Source organism: Marmota marmota, unplaced genomic scaffold (genome assembly GCF_001458135.2).
Source record: "Marmota marmota marmota unplaced genomic scaffold, marMar, whole genome shotgun sequence".
NCBI classification, from domain to species: Eukaryota; Metazoa; Chordata; class Mammalia; order Rodentia; family Sciuridae; genus Marmota; species Marmota marmota.
Genome location: NW_025999960.1, coordinates 7,937,217 through 7,955,375, shown reverse-complemented (window position 1 = coordinate 7,955,375; position 18,159 = coordinate 7,937,217). Strand labels below are relative to the sequence as shown.

The window sequence follows — 18,159 nt, the reverse complement described above, 5'->3', positions numbered from 1 at the left end:
CAGTCCTGATGTCTCACTTGAATGCCATCCCTATCTTCAATTGCTTACTTGACATCTCGATTTGGGTAACTTCATATTATAACAAACTCTGCATATGAAACAACCATCCAATGCTTACTCCAATCTCTGAAAGTGAGGTTTTCTTTCTCCCATTCCATTTTTTTAAAAGCACAGAATGTATCTGCCCTTTCACTGAACTTTTCTTAAAAAAATATTTAATGTCTTCCTTCCTTCAGTGCACTGTAACCTGTTAATTATTTATCAAGATTAGTATTTATTATTTCCATTTCTCTTTCATCACACTAATTTAATTTTACTGTTCTTTATGGTCCTGTCTGAATCCCTTCTGGTGGTCACTGCCATGCAGTATTTCTTAACATACTATTCTTATCTTACAACCATTTTGCAAAAGATATAAGTGCTAGCTTATAAAATCAAAGTGGATATCATCTGGTTAAATTCATCTCCTAATGTACAATGAAAACAACCTCTAACTTTAGTTTAACACAGTATTTCTCAAAATATTTTTAATTATTGGCTTTCTCAAGGTGAAAACTTTTATTTAATTTAAGCTTAAAATAATAATATTAATTAAAATAGAATGATAATCATTTCTATAAGGAGAATTTAAATGTTGAGGAATAAGATATTGTTGGGTAGGGCTGAGCATTGGAAAGCCACAAACCATAATATTGTAATGCCTAAGACATTTCCTATTCCTAAGAACCAGTTTGTACTCCCTTGGAGGTACTAATGCATGGCTTAGCACTTCCAGTGATACTAATTTTTCGAGATATGTAAGAGCCTTCAGAATATGGCCTCAGTTTATTTTACAAAATTATTTTTCACAATCTTAAGTACACTTAAAACACCCTGTGTGATTATTTGAACTCCTGAATTTTTTTCTTCACCACACAATTAAACTCCATTCATCATAAAAGACCCACCTTTTCTGTGTTGACTTCCTTCTGCTATATTTTCTTCTTGATTCGCTTCTTGCTGAATTCTTAAGGTATAACTTATTGATAACTATCTCAAAGGTCACATTAGAATTTCTGCATTTCAGTTGAAAAATTTTAAACATGTCTGACCTGTGTCACCAACTACATACTGCCAATCTGTGTGGGTGGTGGGAATGTGTCTTCTCCAATAACCCACTGGCAAGCATTCAGTACTGATGTTGCAATGGTGATGCAAAAGACCGATTTTACTGGGAGAAGCAAGTAGAAGGATTTTAACAGGATAAAAGAAGCCCAAAGAGTTGATCATCACAGAATTAGCCCTCCAGTCTATATAGATTTTGATCAATAATTAAAACACATGTAATTCTCACTTCATCAAGTAAAACTACCCTTTTTAAAGTTACAACTACTTACACCCAAAACTCAGGATTGCTTCAGTGCTTCTGACCATCCCATAGTTATTTGATGCCAAACAGTAGTACGTTCCAGCATCTTTCTGTTTGTCGGGGTTGTTGATGACAAGGTTTCCTCCCACCATACTGTATCGGTCACTTGTCAGGTCAACATCTCCGTTATTCATTCTCCATCTGTGAGAAAAGATATTCATGTCAGATCAAAGGTAAGAAGCCCTGGAAACTCTACTGGGCTAACATTGTTCTAAAATGACTTGAGTACAGCTACATGTGAAGTCAGATGATTAAGTATGTGACTTGTGGTGGTAATTCTTCATACTCTATAATTGAGTATCTAGGTTCATGATATATAATTTAGCTCAGATACAAAAAAGTAAATATTAAATTAAATGACATATTTCCTCTTTTTTAAAAATAAGACATACCAAATAACAAATATTTTGTTGAGTTTTACTCCATAAATTGATTTCTTAGCAGATATACAGAGTATATCTGAGTATAAATGATAGCAATTAATGTACAAGATTCATATATGCATGTTCTTTGAAATATTAAAACATTGATCTAGCAGAAATTAAACAAAATGTATCAATATCTGATTTTTAAACAGCAAACATTTTTCAGTGAAATAAACTCATTAAAATTCTGCTTAGTAAATGGTATATTCTGACCACTAGAGGGTGATCATACAGTTTGAAAATTATGATTCCACTGGGTCTTTTAACTCAAAGCCACAAATAAATTAGTTAAATCAGATTTCCTCAGCCTAGAGTGAGTGGTCACTTGTGCCTTTTCTCATTATTTAAGTATTATTTTTGTCAAAGAGGTTTTTTTTAAACCTGTTTTATAATCTTATAATTGGTGGGAATTGTCATAAATAAATTTACTAGAAACAGGGATCTAATTTTCTTGGTGAGGTCTGAGAAAACTGCAATAAAATATAATTAGGATTACCACCTCAAAATTTCATAATCATTTTGTATGAGCATTTATCCATTAAGGTTTCATGTCCTCACGAAGGTCAAAATACAAGAGCCCTGGTCAAATAATTTAAATAGTAGAGCCTGTGGACACATCATTCATTGATGGCATATTTCTGATAAGCAAGAATCATGCCAAAACAGCCTTATGATTTTAGAACATCTTTTTTTACTAAATTAAATGTACTAGAACATATTCAGTTATAATCTTTATAGTATAGGAGGTAATTTAAGAAACAAGCATAGAAAGCAATGCTTTTGCATTTTGAAAACCTACACAATTCCAACCCAAGGAATAAATGCGCCCCCTTCCTTCAGTTGATGGTAATATTGTCTCTACTCCAACCATGCAGTGCTGTTGCTTAGATTTTTCAAGGCAGTGAGTTTCCTTGTTGGACAGCTGCGACTATTGTGATTTCTCCTTCATTATATGGGCTCCACATTTCTGTTTATGGTCTTGGCTTCCTCCCTAGGGATCTGATTCTGCCAGTGATACAACCATTAATTTCTGCTGTTTGGGTAAGTTCACTGGTCTATTTTCAGAAACACACACTATTGTTGCAATTCCTTTCGTACTGCTTTAAATACAGCTTTTACTGTAGTGCTTGTTGCTTTAGGGGTAGGAGGGATATAATGGAGGCCTCAAGGCTAAAAAGTGGGAGATAAAGTTCCCTGTTGTAACTTTTCCCTCTCAGGATGTTGCCATGAATAACATATTATCATGGAACATGCTACAAATATAAAACTACTATGTGAATGACAGATTGCCTGATTACCAAGGTTAGTATGGCTTGCTGAGAATACTAAGTGAATTTAAGAACTGCAAGTTGTTCTTTTCCATGAAACTAATTGCATCATATATTTTTCTTTTTCTCTTTTGCTTCATTGCTTCTTTATTGATTTGTTTTTATGTTTTGTGGTTAAACGCGGACTGTCTTCACAAATAGCATTAAACATCTACCTGGCTGCTCCAGCTACATTCATAAAGATCAAGGCAACCTGGGTTTCAGTGCAGGGTCAGCTTACAGGAGGGAGGTGGTGATACTGAGGGGCACAGGGCACAGCAAGATACATAACAAGAAACATAACCCTGCCCGTGTTGTGTTTCTAGAACACTGAGAACAACCCTTCTATCTTGTTGACTCCATTCTAGTCTGGAAGTTGATTTGACAAGTTTTCTTGTAAGAATGTCCAGGAAAGAGTGTCACAGAATAAGCATAATTGAAATAGCTTTTAAGATTCTATCAATTTATCTAAATAGATAAATACTAAAAAATTATAGGCTTCTTTGGAAGTCATAAAACTTGTGTTTTCATCCTGGATCTGTGGTTTCCTAACTCAAAACCAAGTCAATGTACTTACAGAGGATTTAGCTTCTTTTCCTGTAAAATAGTCTTGGGTTTGATCTCCTCTACAGTTCCTACTAACTATACTAGTCCATGACCAGGACTATGTGCAATGTGCATAGACTTCCCTTATATATAGCTTAAGGGTAGCAATAAGTCTATCCCATCAACTATTTTACAACAAATTGTATTTATATTGTACTCCCACGCATGAAATTGAAACAATAAAAATAATTTCAAAGGTATAGTGATTTTATGTCTAAATTCATATTTTAAGAATAATTTTGTAATTATAGCCAGTGGCAAGAAAAAAATGAGTTCAATTAGAATTAAATGAGGGAAAGGGGATATTTTCTTTGATATTAACTTTTTATAACAATAGAAAATTATTTTTCTATCCAGGAATAAGAGTCTACTATTAAAATTAGGGTTGTTGAGTGACAACCTTCAATTAAGTTGGTTGATATTAACCCAGTTCAGCCCCTAATTTTCCCATCAATCACCTGCTTTATCTTCATGGAATCATTTCAAGTGAAATTCAAATTCATTAGTATCTAGTTAATTTTTGAATCTTATTATTTGCATCAGACTAGAAACTTTTTTTAGCATTTTTCTCTGAACTACTTAAAGCAGGAAAATCCACTGTAACTTTTTTTAAAGTTATTTTTAATATCATAAATATGTAACTCAGAAAAACTAAAAGGATACATCCAAATAGATTGTCTAATAGGTAAGATTATTTAAGAAATTAGTTCTGTTATCTGGAATATAGACTTGAGAGTATTGAAAAAGTAAGGCTTTCTAGAATTATCTATGCAAGCTTTATAAATTTAGTTAACGTAGAAATATCATCCATCATTTAAAGTTATGACTTTTTCAGGACAATGAGACACATTACTTGTAAACTGGAAAAGGGCTGGCTCGTGCCCTACAGTTTAGTGAAACTTTTCCTTCCAGTGATTCTTCTGGATAAATGGTATTGATTGGTTGCTCCTCAAAAATTGGTCCAAATCCTTTGTCCTCCTCAGAAACTGCGAGAAAAATAAAATTATTTTATATGTCAAGGAAAATCTGGATATACTGAAAAATGTTATTTTTAAAAAATGTCAGAAACACAATCTCCATTTTAATTCAAAACAAAGATATTACCTCCATGATTATGATTAAAACATTCATTTCTGTATTCAAAATTTTCTCCTATCCATCCCGCATCATTTTCCTAAAAGTACACGATGATTTCATGCTTAACTACTTCCAGTTCCTCATGCCATGCTTTCATGCCCTGGGCCTTTGCATATGCTTTGCCTCTTTCTAGAATCACCACTACACTCTTCTGCTAAAATTTATATGGTCCTTTGTAATCTGATCATGAAGTTAGTTCCTTCAGGAAGCTACCTTCAGTAAGGGTACATAGCATACCCAACGTAATTCTTAAAGGCAACTTTCCATCCCATTAGATGGTCAGTGATTGGTGGCTATGTCTTTAATCTCCATATACCACATAGGTGGCTATGTCTTTAATCTCTGTACACCAGTTTCCTAGCTTGGTGTGTGTCTGCATGGAATACAGAGGTGCTTTAAAAGTTTGTTACAAGAGAACAAATAAATTTCTAGAAGCTCTAGGTAATTAGTCTCTTTTCTATTCCCTATTTATATATTTCCTAAACATGTGACCATCACTGGTACTCAGCAACATTTAGAACAACTCAGAAACAAATCACTTGAGTACAAGGTCTGACCAACTGGTTTGAAATTCATCACAACATCAATATTGTGAAGAAAGTGTTCCCAGCACTCTGTCCTCTCTGGAAGGAAAGGTAACAATGCACAGCAGGATGAGGAGAAGGGGCTCACATGTCACCATTGTTGCAGCATTGGCACTGCACAGCTCAAAGCCCTATTGATCTGATCAGTACATACTGATCTATGTGGCTAGAAAGGGGGAATATTCTTATATAGGGTTACTGAAATGTCTCTTCTAGTTCAAAGCCATAGTTTATTCCTCCAGTTTATTTTTTAAGACAGTTTAAGGCAAATGCCATGCTGGCTTTTTATCTTCTCTAACATCAACCTTGAAGAGATATGTTCCAACTTACTTTAACATACGGTTTATTTATGTCACTTAATTTTTGTCACATACCATATATCCATGTGCCATTGGAAAAGTTATTTAATCTCTCTAAGTCTCAATATCACCTTTATAAAAGAGGAATCATGAAGTCTATCTCATAGGATTATTATCACAATTATTTTGAGACATGCATGGAAGACAGTAGTGTACCTACCTGGCACATCATTAGTACTTTGGATAATAATAATCAAAGGACTTAAAAAACAGCATACTACAGGAACATCAGCCACATCAATGTTTATAGCAGCACAATTCACAATAGCTAAACTGTGGAACCAACCTAGATGCCCTTCAATAGATGAATGGATTTTAAAAAGTGTGGCATATATACACAATGGAATATTACTCAGCAATAAAATCATGGCATTTACAAGATCATCAATTTTAAGAAGAAATGGATGTGTGGTGTGGTTTTGCCTATAATGTACACCTAAGATCACTGACCTGCACTGGAATAGATCTCGAATTTCTGCTACCTGCAACAATGCTAGAATAAGGATTTCAGATGGTTGCCTTAGGAACTAGTTTTATGAACTTCAGGTTAGTGTCCTTAGTCCAGTTGATGATCTAGTCTTGGATACAGCAATGAGTTTTAGACACAATGCCAAGAGCATAATCCATGAAAGAAAAAAGTTGGATAGGTTGGATATTATTGAAAATCAAAACTTCAGCTCTGTGAAAGCCACTGTTAAGAGAATCTCAGGTCTTTGGTGTCAGATGATTTTCCTTTTTTTTTTTTTTTTTTTTTTTTGACTTTCTCAAAGTTACATTCTACAGGCAACAAATTGGAGAAACTTTTATCTAACTGAATATCTTATTTAATAATGGAGAATATAGTAGTGATTGTATAAGACTTCATAAAATTTAAACTAGAAAGAAATGGATGTGTGATGAAATTATGCAAGTAATGTAAACAGAAGACCACTGATTTGTAGGAGAGCAAGAAACAGAGATTATGTCTAAAACAGAAGCTAAGATTATTTTAAAATATACTCCCCTTTCCTACTGGACAGATGATCCTAAAGAGAAGCATCAACTTCTCAAGCTAATTAAGGATTTTAACACTTTAAGTCACTTTTTCTTTTGAAGTATTCTTCATGTGGACTCATTGATTTTCTAACATGGGACTGTCATAAGTCTATAGTGAAGTATCTTTCTTAAATTTTATCAAATATTAAAAAGAAAATAATAATTTATGCATTTTTGCAGAAAATTTACAAGTGTGAGTAATAGGCAAGTGCTTTTTCTTTGGTGCAATTTTCAGTCTCAAAATTAATGTAATCAGTCAATTGTAGGATCAAAAATATGACTGCTTCATTTCTCACTATGTGGAGATGGTCCTCTATAATCCTGTTATTCCACTTTATTTCTGGAGATTGAAAGTAAAATAAAATTTGTGCTGGAGAGTTATTTTTATTCACTTCATGCCTACTCTGAAACAAATTTCAATTCTCATTCTGAAATATGTCACCTCAATCTGTTAGTTATTAAACATAATTTTACATAAGTATGTTGTAAGAAGAGTCTCAGAAAAATCTATTAGAAAAAAAAGCAACGGCATAAAAAATTGAAGAGAATCTAATATTGGAATTTTTACAATATTTACAATATCACAATCATTATAGGGTGGGGCACAAGCTCTCTTGAAATACAATAACCTCTCTAAATTAGGGAATATTTAAGTTGTCTCAAAGCATACTTATATATAGTACAGATCCTTGTCTTCACTGCTAACCATTCCCTACTTATAAAAGAATAAAGATGTTTTATGTATAGAACTTGGCTTTGAAAACTTTGGTGCACAGTCTTTTAATGTCATGATTAATAGGTAATCCTGCGATAGTTTATCATAAACAAAAATGCAAACTGTGCAAAAATACAGTTTGAAATTCAGAATGATAACTAGGGTCAGGTTAAGAGAAAGTTTAAGTGGACTAAATTCTCTTTTGCTTGGCTTTACCTGCCCCACCAGAGCCTATTACATTTCAATAGCCACTTCTTGGATCAATGTCCATTTCTGAAATATATAGACTTTTTGTGATTTATACAACTGGTTTGGCATCTTCCCACAGCTACCTAAGATCTGCCTTCATCCTCAGATGTAGCATGTGACAGATGATGCACCTTCTTCAAGAAACCAGACTATCTCAGGCTATTCCTAGTCTAGTTTTTATCTTTTTGGTGTGGTATTTCAGAAATGGACATTGGTCCAGGAAGTGGCAATTGAGATGTGATAGGATTTGCTTGGGCAGGTAAAGCCAAGCAAAGGAGAATTTAGTCCATTTAAACTTCTGTTAACCTGACCCTAGTTGTCAATCTGAATTTCAAACTGTACTTTTGCACAGTTTGCATATTTGTTTGTGATAAACTACTGCAGTATTACCTATTACTCATGACTCTAAAAGACTGTGTACCAAAGTTTTCAAATAAAATAAAATGAAAAAATACAAAATGGGGCTGGGGATGTAGTTCAGTGGGCGACAGGGTCTCACTTAGTTACTTACAGCCTCACTTTTCCTGAGGCTAGCTTTGACCTCACAATCCTTCTGTCTCAACCTCCTAAACTGCTGGGATTACAGGCATGTTCCACCGCACTTGGTCTCCTAGTCTATATTGATAAATGGAGCTATGAGTGACCTATCACAAATATAAAATAGTGATAATCACTGTAAAATATCACTCATATAAAAATGCACCAAAAACAATGCTATAATAACCATTGTAAGTCTAACTGAAACAATATCCAGGAAATTTGGGTGCAAATGCTATAAAGACATGGGAAATTCCCTGTCTGCCCTCCCTCCAACAAAGACATAAAAAGAATTTTTTAAATATTAGCTTTGTATATGATAGATTTCTAAACTCAAGGTGCAAAGTATAAATTATAGATTATTTCACATGCTAATTCTTATGAAATAAATACTACTGTTTTATTTCTTTACACTTTTTGTCACTGAATTATAAAAGAAACTTAAAAATGTTTATTTTTATTTTTTGGTTAGTCTCGATGAAAGTTGGTCCTGAAATAGCTGCAGGTTGGTTTTTATTTCTTTCTGATAGAAAGGTAAATGCAAATGACAAATGAAAAAGGATCTAAAATAAGCAGTTACTTTCAAATGATATTATTATTAGTAGTATGTACGTGTGTGTGTGTTAGTCAGTTTTTTTGTGACTGTAGCCAAAATTCCTGACAAGAACAACGTAGAGGAGGAGAAGTTTATTTGGGTTTTCATGGTTTCAAAGGTTCAGTCCATGGTCAGTTAAATCCATTGCTCTGGGCCTGAGTGAGCAAGAGCATCATGGCAGAAGGGTGTGGCAGAAGAAAACTGCTCAGCTCATAGAGCCTACAAGCAAAGCGAGGCACCAAAATATAAACCCTGAAGGCATGACCCCAGTGAATCACTGTTTCCAGCCATGCCTCCCTGCCTACTCTTATTACCCACTAAATTCATTTAAATTATTAATCCATCAAATGGATTGATGCACTGATTATATTTCAGATTTCATAATGTAACCATAAGCTTTTGGGGGACATCTCATATCAAAACCATAATTGTGTGTGAGTGTTTGTGTGTGTGTGCGTGTGTATATGTAAAAGAGAAAGCAAGCAAGAGAAGGAGAACAGAGATACTGGAGATTGAACCTAGGGTCACTCTACCCAGCCCTTTTTGTAAATTGTGAGATAGGGTCTTGCTAAGTTGCCCAGGCTGACCTGGAATTTGGCAATCCTCCTGCCTCAGCCTCCCAAGTAGCTGGGATTACACATGTGCATCACCTCACACATCTCAAATGATTTAAATATCTGAGCATTACAAGTTGGCTTTATGCAACTTGATTGTATTCATTCTCTTATTCTCTTGGTTATATTCATTTATTCCACTCAATATGTTCATTCATCGCATTTTTCCAAAACATTAAAACTTAAAAAAAAACAATTGAAAACATAAGGAATAATGAAGTTGGTTCTGATGGTTTTATTATATGTCATGAATTTAAATTTTAGCATAGATGAGTTTTGGGTATTAAAAAACATTTTTAAAAATTGGGGCAGTTAGCATTCTTAGTGCCTATCAGCTAGTGGTTAAATTATCTTAGGAACATCTGAACACTTTATAATTTTTTTCTTCAGAGATTCACAATACTTTTTATTAGGGCAATGCTATAGGTTGAATTATATTTCCCCTTCTTCCTCTAAAAATTATATGTCCTAACTCCCGGTTATCCAAATACAATCTTATTTGGAAATAGGGTCTTTACAGAGGGAATCAAGTTTAAATGGGGTCATTAGGTAAACCCTGATTCAATAAGTCCAGTACCCTAATGAAAGAGGAAACTTAGATGCAGAAATGGAGGTTCACCCTGGGAAGATTATGTGAGGAGATGGAGGGGTAACATCCTGTGAAGTTTGAGGCAGACATTGGAATTTTGCTGCCATAAGCAAAGGGCTACCAGAAGCTGGAAGAGACAAGGAAGGAAATGTTCTCTTTAGGTGCCGGAGGGAACATGGCCCTCTGACACCTTGATTATGAGCACCTCCAGGACTTTGAGACAATAAGTTTCTGTTCTTGGTCATCTAATTTGTGGAATATACTTATGACAGCCCTAAAAACCTAACATATATTATTTTTAGTATATAAGTAGTATAACATTATTTAAAATTAATAATACGTGATTAAACTTTAATTTACAGTTTTTCCTCAAATTTATTCGACAATAAAGTCCTTTTTAATGAAACTTCTACAAACATTCCACAGAACACTATAGGTATAGTTGTTTTTTTTAAATACTCTTAACTTTTATCTGTATTTTGTTTTCTATTTAGATTTAATTCTACTTCTTACATTTAAAATACTTCAAGCTTTTCTTACTTAGCCTCTTTGTCATTAAATATCTTTTTTACTTATTCTAATTTATTATATATGACAGCAGAATGCATTACAATTCATATTACACATATAGAACACAATTTTTCATATCTCTGGTTGTACACAAAGCAGAGTTACACCATTCCATTCGTGTCTTCATACATGTACTGAGGTTCATGATGTCCATCTCATTCCAACATCTTTCCTACTCCCATGCCCCCTCCTTTCCCCTCCCACCCTTTGTCCTATCTAGTGTTCATTTAATCCTCTAATGACCCCCTGCCCCCAACCCCATCATGAATCAACATCCTTATATCAGAGATAATATTTGACATTTGTTTTTTTGGGATTAGCTAACTTCACTTAGCATTATATTTTCCAACTCCATTGATTTACCTGAAAATGCCATGATTTTATTCTCTTTTAATGCTGAATAATATTCCATTGTATATATATGCCACATTTTTTTTATGCATTCATCTACTGAAGGGCATCTAGGTTGCTTCCACAGTTTAGCTATTGTGAATTGTGCTGGTATAAACATTGATGTGACTGTGTCCCTCTAGTATGCTATTTTTAAGCCCTTTGGTTAGTAGATATATCTTAAGTATATCATAATTCTACAAATTTTCCTTTTAAAACATTGATCACACTTTTTCTTATAAAACAGTATCTTATTTCCGACTATATGATAACAGTCTTAAGTCAAGGAACATATCAAACTCATCCTTATACAGCCTACATGTAATGATTACCAACTGACAAGATATGAACAGAAATGGCTTTGATGGAATTTGGACCAAGAATTTCTTGTCCTTTTATACCACACATGGAAGTTCTTTTCCTTCAAACTGGCATGGAATTCTTGATTTGGCATGCAGGTTGTAGCACTGGTTGCTGAGATTCTTTCTGATTTTTCAATCTCCTATCATCACATAATGGCTTTTTTAAGTTATCAGCTTAAATGTGTTCATTAAGCACATATCATGCCAGTCACTATGCTACAAGCTATCACTGCAAAATTTTTTCAGTACTAACAACAATTCTGATTTTTACATGGTGGAAAATTGAGGTGAATGAAAGTAAAATAATTTACACCAAAAAATTCAGAAGATCAGCTAGTGAGAACTAGGCTGCAAAGCCAGGTTGGTCTTATTCCAGACTCTGAATTTTTTTTCGTAGTATACCATGCTGCCTCTATTTCTGCAAGAACTGTTAAAAAGTCAAAGTAGAATCCAAAGTAGCAGGATTGTCTTTTGTTCAATACATCTTGAACAATAAATTTTGCAACATCTCTAGGTTCCTAAGTAAACCATATCTTAAGGTTCCAACTTCACCAACTTTCATTTTCTCTCTTGTAGCAATGCAAGCAGTTTTCAAAAATAAGTAAGACAGCTACTATATTTAAAGTATTGCTTCAAATTGTAGTAGCATAGCATTGTCACAAAGCATGTAGGGAAAGAATACAGGCCACATTGGATATTTCCCATCTGCCACAATCCTATTTGTGATTTAATCACTTTGCCAATTGAACAAGTTGCCTTATTATCTCATAAAAACCATCATAAAAGTTTCCTAAGTTATTAAAATTTTAAAAAATTGCTTTCAAGTTTAGAGAGGTAATAACACAAAGCAGAAATAAAATGTGATTCAAGTGAGAAAAGCTATTAAAAGGGTTTTCCCTTTCATCAACTTACCTCCATGACCATACCTTCTGTGCCATGTAAACTCTAAAACAAAAAGAAAAAACAATTTTGACCTAAAGCAATTCTTTGAGTTGTGGTTTCAAACATTATTCAAATAACTGAGATGCTAGTTAATGACATTGAAGAATCAGTCTTTCACCTTTAGGGTAGAAGTATCTCTACATCAATACAGATGTTTTATTCTTATCCTTACATTTATAGTTGCAGCAAAGTTTTAATCAATAAAATTAATATAAATTTTTGGTCCTAACAAGATAATTTTTATTTCACCCATATAAATAAGACTTTGAAATAATAACATTTCCAATTTTTCTGGATTGTATTTATATTACATATGTGTATGCATATTATATATGCAATTATTTGTGTGCATGTGTGTATAATTATTATAGCTATAAAAATACATAGTTATCAATGTCATTAAAATTCTTAAGTAATAATAAAACTCTTTTTTTTGGATTATGGAGTCAGCATAATAAAAATTACCACCCAAAATAAAATACCATTTTTATTTCCTTAAAAATATGTTAAGAATAGGATAGAATGTTTCTCAGTTTTATCATTCAAGCGATTGCTTGATGTAAAAGGAAGAGACAGTAATGTCTTGAACTTCAGCAACTCAATGAGTCTGCTGAGTTAAGGTCATTGAGATGAAGGTATCAGAAAGACTGATTGTTAGAAAATACTACTTTCAGATACAAATATGATGCATCTTTCCTTGAAGGAAATATCTCTGAGTGGTTCATATTTGTCTTCAAATGACAGACCTATAATATTTGTCCTAAAAATTGGAACACTCTCACAACTATTTTGGTATTGTGAATGTGCCTACATACATTGTAAATTATTTTCAACATTATTTACCTATGATTAACTAAAGTAGACAAATATATGTACAATTCAATATTGTGTTGGACCCGCTCATAATCACTCTCAAGAAGTGACTATTAATTTACAGAAACTTTATGAATCATTTGTTAAACACATAATCAACATTTATATTATTATTAAATTACAAATAAATACATTATATTTAAAAAGGGAACACATGTTTAAAATCATTACTTTAAAAATATTTTAACTGCATTTCACTGTTGAATTTATTTAAGTATATCACTATCTGGATGGTGAAAATAATCATTTAATAATGAACTAGACACATCATTTCCAAATTAAATAACAATAAGTTGAAACTGACCATCCTGAGAAGATTTACTCTCAGGAATAGACAAATGCTTCATGCCAGGAATCCCTCCCCTTAGATATTCAAATTTTAAACAGTTACCATCACAATACCACATGAGGTAACAAAATCCTATCAATTTTAATTGAAAGTAAAATTTTTAAAAAATAGGGCTAACCCTAACATTAAATTTATTTACTTATATGAACCAGAAGTCAAAAGAAAACATTAATTTTATCTTCATACAAGCAATTTAGTGAAATGCAAAACATATGGATTATGTGGGCATAAATTATGGAAAATATACAAAGGATATTCTTACCTGCTAGACAGGTTGTAAAAGAGATTATCATCAGATGACTGACCAGCAACCACATTTTCATCTTGTGTTTAATAGAAATTCGTTCAATTTTCCAAAAAAATAAAAAGAAAATAAAAAGCTTTAGCTGTTTGGCAGTTGGGTAGTATTAAACACCTGCATGAAGAAAGGAGAAAAGAAATGGAAGGAGGGGAGGGGAAATGTAGGGGCAGGATTAGGAAGAAAGGAAAGAAGGAAAAATATTTATCATTTGGGGCCAACAACATTGTTAATTCTATTTTATTTTGTACTTCTTGTTTGTAGAATAATTTTTAGCTTATTTAAATACATCTGTAGACACTGTTGTAATGAAAAGAGTAGATTCAATATCACAGGGCTGACATCCAGTACCCACCCTGGGCATAAGCAAGTCACTTAACAGGTGTGTGTTCGAGTTTCTTTGAACCACTGAGTATAATAATCCTTTCAACAAATAGTACAATTGTCAACATTCCAATATCTATCATTTTTACTGAAAATTAAATTTAATTGAAGTGCTGATAGAAAGATTCATTTAAAGATGTATTTGTACTAAAGCTTTGTAAACACATAGGTATCATACAGGGTGATATGTTAGTACTACCTGTTGGTGGTTTGTGAAGAATTTTTGCGACAGTGCTGATTTTTAATACAAAACATAATTAAGAATGTATTCATTCTTCCTTCTAACTTTCACTTTCATTCATTCATTCAACAATTAGTAAATTACTCAGGTATGTCAGCAAAGACGAATCTAGTTCAACAATCAGATCTCTAAAAGTTAGGGAGACCTCTTTAAAGACAAGGAGACAAACTTACTAATGTAAACTAAGCTATAAAACTATGCAACTGTCTAATTAAAATATCTTGCTCTTACAAATTTTGCAAAAATCAATGAGCATGACTTAATGTCTTTTCAAATTGAAACTCTTATTGGCTCCTACTGTCGAGATTTCACCCAGGGCCTTGGAATATCTTATGGAAATAAGGGGCCCCACAATTTAAGTTTTGTTAGCTGCATCTGTGACTAAGCATACAGATAAGATGTGAATCAAGAGAATGGCAGAGTTTCTTGGTCTGAAGAAGTTCCTAGGTCAGTGGAAATAGAGATAGATACACAAGTCAGTATAATGAGATAATTATTTGGACTTGCATGCTATTAAATTTGAAAAATAATGTTAATCATTTTAATTGAAATCATTGTAAAGTACAGCACTATGAACATGTGCCCAAGTGTGGCAGGCAGGACATGAAAGTGGAGATGCTGTACTCTAAGATTTAAGTCATTCAATTACTTTGTAAACCCATTTATTCCTGAGACTCCTTGAGAACAATACATCACCAGGCCATTAAGACCTCTTCAGTAGGAGCCAACAAGAGTTTCAATTTGAAAAGACATTAAATCATGTTTCAAGTGTTTTAAAATAGAATGACGGAAATCTCATGTCCTAGAAATGAGTAGAAAACATCAGGTAATATGCAGCAAGAAATAATTCTAAAAAAATAACTTAATCATGTAGTATTCAACATAGAAATATACTTGAGTATTATCCAAAAAAGCAAAAACAAAATTTTACTGATTGCTCATATTTCACTAACATGCTGAAGAGAAATATTGGCTCCAGTTAACTTAGTTATGATGGATTTTGAGAACCTTGATTTTCAAGAATTCTAACACTTTGCAAATGTTTACTGGCAGCACATGAGTCAGGATAAAATAATTTATTACATTCAGTATATTGAAATTATTATTAACCTCCAATTATTAATCTATTTATATAAAAATTTGAATTGGTATCTTAAAGAACACAATGGAAATGGGTCAAATTTAAGCAGAAAATATTTAGAATATGAAAGCAGAAAAAGTACCCCACAGATAATTTTTAATTGTTGATATTAATTTATGACCAATTTATTTCTCTTAGAGAGTCTGAGAAGATATGAACTATACATCTGTATAGACAATATAAAATCTAGAATTTTTATTTTAGTTTTCTTTTACTAAGCAGGACTGACCAGAAAGAAAAATAAATAGTATAAGAAAGATGAAGAATGAAGAACAAATCTTTTGGGTACAGGAGAATCAATGAAATGACCTGTGGAAGGGTTAGCTTTTTATTTCAATGAAGCAGGGTATAATTTGTATCTAAATATAGATCTAGAGGAGAATAATTAGAATGTGTGCAGATTGGCTGTGTCTTTCTAAGCTTTCTCAGACACACACAAATGTGCCCTTGAGCATTTTCTTGGTCCTTTGGTTTCTAACTCTTCCCGTTAGGTTATGCACAATAATGAGGATAACCTCCTTTCATGAAGAGAAAGGTAGAAAACACAAATAGTAACTTGTGTAAAAACTGTTGTCTTTATCAATTAAAAAAAAAGTTGACTTGGACAACATATTGCAAAAAGTTACAAATCACAAAGCATGTACAGCTTAATGGCACCAACAGTGATTACTGGGTTTTAAAAGTTCTAATTTATTTACTATTATACTATTTATTATCATTTAAAACTCTAAATGACTCTCACAGATATTCAAATTTAAGAGCAAGGGATCCTGTCACAGTTTGGGTATTGAGTGAAAAGGAAGTGCCAGTGACCAGAGAGAAAAGGAAATAGAGGTGAAGAATGAAGTTCTAGTCCTCTGAATGTGTCCTTGAGAGTTTTCGTTCTGATGGTCTGTGGCAGGGAGATTTACTCATTAATTTTATAGATAGTCTAAAAAAGTGGAGCAAGTCTTAAGAAAGATTGGTTGTGCTCACACAGAGCAAGTGATTTTAGGAAACTGAAAACAAAATACAGACCATTTCTTTTTAGGTCTAGCATGTTATTTAACACTTCATTCTCATAACAATCACAGTATGGGGGAACTTGTGCCATAAATAGTAAAAATAATCCAAGAGAAAGCCAGATAGATTTTGTCTAAATTTTACCCCAATAATTCTTTAGTTTGCAATTTGGGACAAGTTACTCAAACTATGACTCTCATTTTCCTCACTTCTAAGATATAAAAAAATGTCTATTTCCTAGGACTGCTATAAGGGTTACATGATAATTTGCATGTGAGATATTTAGTATGGTTTTTTGGTAAATATTAGATTATTATTCTACTAGGCCATACACCTGTCAGGGCAGGGGATATGTTTCTCCTTCATTATTATGGCTCACATATATATTAGCCATATATATGGCCCATTCATTCTTTCATTATGTATAATATATATATATATAATTATTTCATTATATATACACATGAAATCATGTATATGACTTATATACATACATATATATGTATGTGTGTGTATATATATATATATATATATATATATATATATATATATATATATATATTATATTTCATTATATATATATATAATGAAATAATGAATGGACCATGTCCCTTATATATTCCAAAGTTCTTGTCATAAACAAACTGATATTTTATTTTATTTTCCTTAAATAAGGATAATATGGTGACACTAGGTATCAAGAACTGTCTCTTCTTGAGGCTTTGATCTTAGAGATTATAATGACTTAAAGATATTCTAAGTATCAGTATTCTAAAGCATTGTTAGATATGCAGTTAGGTGAGTGTTGATGGAAAACTATCTTTCAGTTTGAATATATGCACACTCTAATCAGAATGCAGAGTTGTTTCATTGTTTTGAGCCTCTCTGTCTTAACAATGCCATCTCCTCCTTCAAAATGTTGCCATTTAAGTAGGACAGTGAGCCATCACTCCGGCAGCACTTAATTTAATTCACTTAATGGGTTTCTTGTGGGTTGGGTATAAAAGCACCTTTCACATCTTGTTTACACATGTGTTTTCTGTTGGTGATTTGCTCTACCGTGTTACCTGTAGTCCAGTCATCCATGACTCCTGATCACATCCCTCAGCAGCACAGTAGAGAAGCTAAGCTCATTCCTGCTAATGTGGAGGAAACTGCCCTTTCTAGTTCTCTCTTTTTTCTTTTTTTTTTTTAATTTTTTATTGTTGGTTGTTCAAAACATTACAAATTTCTTGACATATCATATTCCACACTTTGATTCAAGTGGGTTATGAACTCCCACCTTCACCCCATACACAGATTGCAGAATCATATCAGTTACACATCCATTGATTTACATATTGCCATACTAGTGTCTGTTGTGCTCCGCTGCCTTTCCCATCCTCCACCATCCCCCCTCCCCACCTCTCTCTCCTCTCCTCTCCTCTCCCTCCTCCTCTCCTCCCTC

General features: G+C 33.0%; 1 protein-coding gene across 11 annotated transcripts in view; it reads right to left on the bottom strand.

Annotated features, from left to right (window-relative positions):
- The window catches only part of Cntn1 (contactin 1), a 333,868-nt gene that overhangs the window by 133,648 nt on the left and 182,061 nt on the right, over positions 1 to 18,159 (bottom strand). For 7 of the 11 annotated variants that reach the window (XM_048802545.1, XM_048802543.1, XM_048802551.1 and 4 more), the window contains 4 exons: positions 13,909 to 14,061; positions 12,395 to 12,427; positions 4,600 to 4,732; positions 1,377 to 1,549 (listed from right to left, as the gene is read on the bottom strand). In XM_048802545.1, coding sequence (XP_048658502.1) covers positions 1,377 to 1,549; positions 4,600 to 4,732; positions 12,395 to 12,427; positions 13,909 to 13,969 — 400 coding nt within the window. In that variant the 5' untranslated portion in view covers positions 13,970 to 14,061. The remainder of the gene's footprint in view (positions 1 to 1,376; positions 1,550 to 4,599; positions 4,733 to 12,394; positions 12,428 to 13,908; positions 14,062 to 18,159) is intronic. The other 4 variants (XM_048802548.1, XM_048802547.1, XM_048802549.1 and 1 more) reach the window with 1 other exon arrangement.